General features: G+C 42.6%; 1 protein-coding gene across 1 annotated transcript; it reads right to left on the bottom strand.

The window, feature by feature from the left end:
* Window positions 1–326: 326 nt before the first annotated feature.
* Window positions 327–5,449, bottom strand: LOC102298281. The gene is made up of 5 exons (XM_005941906.2): window positions 5,343–5,449; window positions 5,001–5,258; window positions 1,348–3,441; window positions 1,174–1,272; window positions 327–505 (listed from the first exon to the last, which is right to left on the bottom strand). The coding sequence occupies exons 2-5, from the start codon at window positions 5,254–5,256 to the stop codon at window positions 477–479; spliced, it is 2,478 nt and encodes an 825-aa protein (XP_005941968.1). The 5' UTR covers window positions 5,257–5,258; window positions 5,343–5,449; the 3' UTR covers window positions 327–476.
* Window positions 5,450–8,124: the final 2,675 nt, after the last annotated feature.

Below are 8,124 nucleotides of genomic sequence, written 5' to 3'. Positions count from 1 at the left end.
GCTGTAAATGCTGACTGCATACCTCTCAGCACAAAGTTGCAGGTTTTATTCCCCAATGACTGCTGAGATAACCAGTACTCATCTGAACACGATACATCAAGTCTCCACTTAAAAGATGAAAAAGTCAAATTACCTTAAATCTTTTAAGATGTTGAATAATTTAAATCTGATGAGTAGTTCTACTTTCCAAGAAATTTTAATCTGCTGCTCTTTAGAAAAGTGGCATTTCTGATCGAGTGTAAGGGATTGTGTCGTTAGCATAGAAATGGGTCCATCTAGTGGACACATTCATAACTGCAGCTTGAAAACCACAAAAGCGCAGGACAAAAACTTAATTCTGTGTTTATTCAGCAGTAATAAATAGTGAATAATGTGATCACATACAGACAATTAAAGTGGGAAACATTTAAATTAAGTGTACATCAATTTCTAAAAAGTGCTTTTTCACTTTGTGAGATTTGTGCTAGTTGTGCAGATCAGCATCGTGTGTCTCTGGTAAGAGTTCCTGCAAAAAAAGGACAAAAAGTTTACACTTCATTTGTTCATATCTGACCATTTTTTCTAAATAAGTAATAAATGATACACTGTTTATATTTAAAGTTCTTATTTTGAGCATTTAAGACTCTTTAAACCAACCCAAATATTCAGAATTAAGGGCTAATAAACTGTCAGACATCCCATCAAAATAAATTACCGTTACATCATCCTTGTCATTCGTCTGAGCTGCAAACCTCCAAGAGGACATATGGACGAGAGACCCTTCATCTCCTGTTTTCCTGCCTATAACCTTGAAATAATCTGTGCACCATGCTGAAAGATGCCTCAATTCCTACAAAGCATCAGGTGGACAAAGGCTACAAGAGCAGCTATAGTAAAGCATGCACTTCTGTGGAGTGTTTTACCTTCAGGTTAACAGGCTTCAAACACAGCCGGACTCTAAACTCTTCTTTAAGTGTAAAAGTTACTTCAGTTATTTAAGATGATAGTCCTGCTCTTTACAGTTTGTTTTTAAAAAAACATTTTAAAAAAACGACCGACATCTTGTCACACTGCAGCCTGTTCCCTGTTTTTAATTTAGTTTAAAAATCAACCCTGAATATAAAGGCATGTCAAACACTTCTTACATCCGAGACCATAAAATAAATCTGAAGCATGGTAAAACATGAGGCAAACCTTGTGATTGTGGTTGTGATTTCTTGTGTCTGTTCAAGTGTTGTGATCTGGTTTCATTCTTGGAGCCATCTGTGTCACTCTTAGGCATCCATGATTTCTCTGTTGGCAGAACAATGTTATTAGAAATGTGGACCAGCATGTAAGGAGAGAATTCTAGATAAACTGTGTGCTCACCAGTTTGCCACCTGTGCATCAGGTATCTCTGGTCCACATTCCTCCAGTTATCCTGAAGAGGCACAGCACAGTTCTCATCCATTTCCCGGATGGCATTCCCGGTGGTGCAGTGGTGTAGCCTCTCCCAAGCAACAGGCTGATGCTGCAGCTCATTGCACACACAGTTCTTCTCCCTCAGCTTTGGATACATCGCTCCAGGACTCTTCTCCAGGTTCTGCTTACATGCTAGTGGCCTTTTAAGGTCTGCGAGCTTCCTGAGATTGTCACCCGGCCTCCACCTTTGACCTTTGCGACACGAGCTGTTTTCAGAGGATTCGCCCTCAGTGTCATGGCCCCGATGAGGACTGCAAAGATCAGGATTAGAATCTTTCCTCATCAGCCGCCTCTTGGTGTGAGATTTACATGAGTCACATGTCGGTAAGGGGGCGTCGTTCCACTGCTGGAAGGGAACCGCTTTTCTTTTTAAGTTGTGCCCGTCAAGTCCAGGGCTGGCAGGCATACAGGTTCTACGTTTTGTCAGACATCTGGAGCAGAGTCTTTCCCTCTTTGGCACACGAGTACTGAAAACGTTCTCATTGAAGCTTCTGCTGAGGCAGCATTCATGGTCGGAAAGGCTTCTTCGATCTGCTTTGCCTTTGGGTTTGTATTTCTCCTTTGGCTTGCGAATATTTAGTTCTTTGTATTCGAGGTCTAGTTTTCGCCTTCGAGCAGAAACATCTAAACCCTGAGGTCGGGTCTGCTTCTTGGGAGCTTGCGGCAACTTGTTGCTGTAGTAGACATTCTCAAAATCAGCTAGCCAGTTAGTTGAGGGGAGATAGGCAGGTAATGATTCGAAGGATGTGTCCTGAGAATCCTGGATACTGGTTTCTGTTCTGCTTTGGCTTCGATCTGCCCCAAGAGGAGAGCTCTCCAAATGCTGCACATTGGATACAGCCGCCATCTCCGTGCACATTAGATTTGGTTTAGAAGGTTCTTCCGAAACAGGCGATTCCATCATAGGGCAGATATCAGCTTCAACCACCATCTCATCCTGCACAGTGGAGACTACTCCCAGGTCATCCTCTTCCAACGGCGGCATGTCAGTCATAGCTGTGCCATCTTCTGGAGGTGCCTCCTCTTCCAGCATCATGTCTGCAGAAATCACCTCATTAATAGTCAGCGTTTCCTCAAGAGACTCTGTGGGACCATTTTGGATCAACGACTCTGAGGAAGGAACCAAGGTGTCGTCCCTGGACCAAACTGAAGACTCCATCTTCCTCAACTCATCCAGGTAGCTTGTATCAAACGACAGGTGAACGACTTCGAGTTGGGGATTCTTGGTCATACTCTGCTCTCTCTCACTCATCACCCCAGCTTCCCCACATGCTGCCTCTTGAGACTCCAAACTGGAAACGACAGGGACCATCTGGTTCCCAGATTCTTCTAGAGCAGGGATATTCTCACCTGTGCTGGGTGCTCCAACTAACAGGATATCAGGACAGACCTGGAGTGCCTGCTCTGACTGGTCTGCAGGGAGGCAGAGTCCCTCGTCCTGCAGGACGTGACCCTGGAGAATGGAGCTACACTGGACCATGTCCTGGGAAAAACTACGGGATACTTCTGCGGTCTCGTGAGAGTGCAGCAGCTGTAGTCCCACAGGTGTGGTGCAGCATTCAATCCTCACCTCTTCAGTTTGAATCACAAAGCTGCCATTTGATGGCGTCCTAATGGTGGACGAGGGCACCATGTCATTACTCTCTGGAGAACTCTCCACAGTCAAGGCTGACGAGAGCACCCGACTGTTGGAGACATTGGTGGTGCTGCTGCTACAAATTGGGAAGACACTGGATGACTCCATGTCTCTGGAATTTGGGGTGCTGGTGTTCTGTGTCACTGAGAGTGGCTCAGTTTGCACCTCGGAGCTGGTCATTTCTCTGGTTGGGGAGTTGTGTTGGTAGCGCAACCTGCGGGCGTGATAGGCCATGGTCTGGTAATACTGGGGGTTTAGCATGCGCCTGTAGTCCATGAGATGAAGGTGGGTATGTGGGACGACAAAGCCAGGTGGCTCCATGTATGGATTAGGCTGATAGTGTGGCATCATTGGCATCCCAAAACCTGTAACAAGACACAAGAGGATTAAGTGAATACCTCCGATTTTAATTTGTTAAAGGCTGCCACTACAATGGTTTACTACTGCTCGTGGGGAGCCAGTTAGTGCATAGCTACAACATAGAAACCACAGCTGCTGCTGAAGATGTTAATAAAAATACAATACAAACAGAACTACAGCCATGTAGGGCTATTCATAATGCATACCCTCCTAGTTTGGCACTTAAATTTTAATGACAAGGCTTTGACTGTAGTAGTAAATACTGGGCTGATGAACAAATGAGATTGTCTAGTGTCATCTTGTGTGGGACTGCACAGTATTTACCCTCCTCATCTCCCCTTTCTACATAAAAATGACAAATATACAGGTGAAGACACAAAGGAGAGTGCCAAAGACATCATACGATGATTAAATCTCACAGCTGGCAAAACATTGTTACTTTTTTTAAAGATATGATTCAAAAGAGTCAAGTCTGATGTAGCCTTCCTGAAACCAAAGATTACCACCAGAAAAAAAAAACTACAGCTCAAAGAGCTACATTTAACCATCAGTGGGAAAGAAGGTCATTGCTGATTAAGACCGTTTCATCAATTAGACTCCTTTAGTGCAAATCTACTGAGCAGTTTGACACTGAACACTTTCAGGTGCAGCTGTTCAGCTGCTTGTTACTGCAAATATCTAATGAGCCAATAGCAAGCTTCTGTTTAAACACCACAGTCTACCTGAATATTGTTGCTGACCATGTAGAAAAAAAAGAACACCTGCACACATCTTCTAATTGCTGTGTCCAAAAGGATAACACCACATCACAAAGCTCAAGTCAACTCAAATGAGCTTCTTGAACATGGCTCCGTGTACTTAAATGGCCTCCACATTCCCCAGATCCACATCCAATAGAGAACCTTTGGGATGTGATTGATCAGCAGATTCTTACCCTGGATGTGCAGCTGTATGATGCCATCATGTTAATGGGCTGAAATCTCTGAGGAGTGTTAAATCTGGAGCATTAGCGATTTAGGCAGCACTGAATTGGGATTTTGTTTTTTGTTTTTTAAAGTGCCCAAGTACTAGCAAGGTGTACTTAATGAAATGAGTGGATTAGCGGGCAGGGGTTCTCTCATAGTTGACACAAAGGCTCATGTTGGCACTTCAGGGAAAGACAAAAGTTGCAGGATTTAGCATTTGAAGATATTGAAATGCACATTGTGAGATAAAGTCTAGACAGCTTGCCAGATACAAATTTCTGAAATATAATTACACACCTTTTGTGAAATAAGTGTTATTTAAGGAGGATTTTAAGCAGACAGCTACAGGATTAAGTAAGAAAAAGAATTAGATACAGGAGATTAGATTTCACTCCTCTCAATTATTCCCTAACATTTAATTCCTAATTAATTTCACCAATTCAGAAACAAGCAGAAAACTCATTAAACAGGTTCTGAGAACCTGACAGCATTTAGAGGTTTCACAGGCTTGAATAATGTTCAACATCTACACAAGGAACTTGAGTCCCAAAACTCTCATTAGTCACATTAAAAAGCACTAACAGTTGAGTTAAGCTTACCTAAACCTGGGTAACCATAGTATGGATTGTAGGACACAGGCATGGGCATCGGTACAGGCCACTGCAGACTCTGCATGGGCATGTATGGCTGCGAGGGCTGTATGTAGAAGAAAGGTTTGTGTTGCTGCTCCTCAGCACGTGGAGCCCCTGGAGCCGGTTGTTGGGGCACCTGGGACGGCTGAGCTGCACTCAGTGGGTTTGGACCACGAGGGCCCAAACTGTGTGAATATTGCAAGGTAGACGTTGCTGCCTCCATATCTGAACAAAGAGAAGAATCAAAATAATTATTGATACCTTGTTACCACAATACCCTTTGACAGAATAAAAGTGACTTGTACCTACTTGCATAAGGGTTATCCACTAAGAAGCCAACACAACTCCTCTGCGGGTTAAATAGGAAATCAAGGGTGTGCGATTAAGGCCAGGCTGGCATTTTAGTGCCAGGTGACAATTGTCCAGTTAAAGTTAAGCAATTTGCATTAAAAGCCAATGAGAAATGTTTGTTTCCAAAGATCCCCTCCCACTCTACATCAGCTCACCTGTGAAAAAGGCAGATAATAGATCAGAGACGTGGAGAAAGTAAGACTGATGACTTCCACTGACGCAAAACAGGTGACAGGGGAGGTGAGAAGCTGAGTGGCTCTAATGGAACAGAGCTGCTGCTCATTGACGTGATCTACCTGATGAGAGTAGCACTGATAAAAGACGCAAAGCAGCTCATCTTGTCATTTTTAGCGTCTTCGTTAAGTTCCCCCTTACTTGGAGCTGAGCAGCAGTAAAATGCAAAGCATGCATCCACAAGCCCTGTGTGATATTCACGTTTGACCCCTGAAGAGCCAATTATGAGTTTAGATGGGAGCTCATTAAGTAGCCTTGAGCAGTGTTTAAAGATGGCATTATCCATGAAGAATAAACTAACAGACCGTTTTGTTGACTTTGCAGTGATTTTAAATCAGCACTGCTACTGGAAGAGGCGTTCTATGAAGGCATTAAAGAAAAAAACGCACCCTTTTTCTTACGTACTTCTTTTTCTCACCCTGTTTCGCATGTGGAGACTGAAAAGCTAACTGATAATCCACAGAAACTTTCTTTTATTGTATTGAAAGGTTGTAAATGCACACACCAACACTAATGTTTTTACACAGTCTTCAAAGGACCAGCAAACCTGGGACAAATTCTAAATGCAATGGATCACTAAATAGTTGTAGGTTTTCCTTGAAACTTTGAACATCTTGTATTACACAAGATGAATAAAAGCCCCAGCAGAGTCTGCTGATTTTAATTTAGATGTACAGTATTATTTCCAGTTCACACTCGTGACCTGGAGAACCCAATACAGCCAGGACCATCACCTAAAAGCAGGGAGGCATTCTCGAGGTCACCAGGCTCCATGCACTCCAGCTCTCAGCTCACAGCTGGATTCAAATAATTGTTTTGGTTTTTTTAGGAAAGCTTCTGAGTGACATATGTCTGTGCAGCCATAATGAGAATAAATGAGTTCTTTAACAGCTAACGAGACGACCTCTTTTAATAGAGGATACACTAAAAGAAAGGAAAATGCGATAGCATCCAACAGTTCAAAGCAACAAACCATCAACATAAGGTTGTGCAGATTCTTTATCATACATCTGTTTTCTTAACTACTTCCTTCAGCTGCTCACTTTAGGGATCACCACACCAGCTCATCTGTGTCCATCTCACCCCATCCTAAACATCCTGCTCTACCACACCAACCCTCTCTTTTGGAGAGAAAGGAGCCGACTCTGGGTACACCCTTTACAAGCCGCTAGTGCAAATCAGGAAACTATGAACTAGATACTTTGAACTTTATGCTGGCCTAATCAAATCTGCTTTTGAACGTCCTGTGCGCTGTACTTATGTTACACACCAGTTTTAAATAAATAAAACTGGGGATCGAACCGGCAACCTTCCGATTACAAGACGAACTGCCAACTCTTGAGCCACGTATTAGTTCTGTCCTTCGCTCTAATGGTTGAATTAATTTGACTTAAGTCACAGAAAGCCTCAATAAAGGCAGAAGTTACACCTTTGTCTAAGAATAATGAGGTGGTATTTTTATTTTTCATATGACTTGCATGTCTTGAAAGAACACGTGAAGCAATGTGTCTACCATGAACTTTTTTAATCACATCTTCAGGTAATTATTTCCAAACCAACATCAACAACATCAACCAGAGTGCCAGGTAGATTTTGGGGGGCAAACTGAAGGACAGAGAGCAAAGGGAAACCATCACTTTCTTGTGTCCTTGACTCCTCTTCCCACCATAGGTGCAAGCAGAAGAGGTGAAAAAGGGATACAAGGAAAAGGAGTCAAAGCAACAGGTGCTTGGTATATAGTCTCATTTTAAAGTGATATAAATGAAATGACATTTCACACAGCTGTATTTTATGATCTCAGATGTAAAAGTGCTAATGTTGTAATTCAATTAATAAAATAATGCAACAAGGCAAGATGTACACAGAGAAACGAGGAAGAAAGGATTAAATAACAAACATGAGCAGATGAGCTGCTTAAACGGTCCTCCTTCCACTAATGCTTGTATAGTCCAGCTGTGTACCATGTCTCCTTTATCCAGTGAAGGTAAAAACACTTCCACAACTATAGATCCTCCTGATGGTTCTAAGGAATACAGAAATTAACTTCAGGCTCACAGGCAGGACAGGAAACAAGGAGGTACACACACTAGTGAATGAGAGAAGCCCAGAGCACAATCAATGATGCTCAGCTAGAAAACATTGGACTACCCCACCGCCTCCCCCCGGTCAGGAGAGCATCCTTTGAGAGGTTAATCAAAACTGTTCTTCAGTGATTTCAAGGGTCTGCAAATACAATTTGGCATTAGATAATACCAGGTTGATATTAATAGTCTTCAGGACAATACTGAGAAAATCCAACAATCCCTTTGAGAAACCTCAGAAACAGACTGAGGGGAGTAGAACATCAGCCTCGAACGGATCGGCTGATTGTAAAGTGAAAAGAATATTTTCCATGCCAACATAATACAGCCAGCTTTGTTTAAACTTTGTGTTTTGCATGGAGGAAACATTACTCCTGGGTAATTCGTTCCTACCTATATTCAAAATGTTAAAAACAAAAGAGTCA

Source organism: Haplochromis burtoni, unplaced genomic scaffold, assembly GCF_018398535.1.
Source record: "Haplochromis burtoni strain Fernald_Lab_line unplaced genomic scaffold, NCSU_Asbu1 Contig_326, whole genome shotgun sequence".
In the NCBI taxonomy this organism is placed as follows: Eukaryota; Metazoa; Chordata; class Actinopteri; order Cichliformes; family Cichlidae; genus Haplochromis; species Haplochromis burtoni.
Note: the sequence above shows the minus strand (reverse complement) of the source record. Positions and strands in the feature narration are given on the sequence as shown.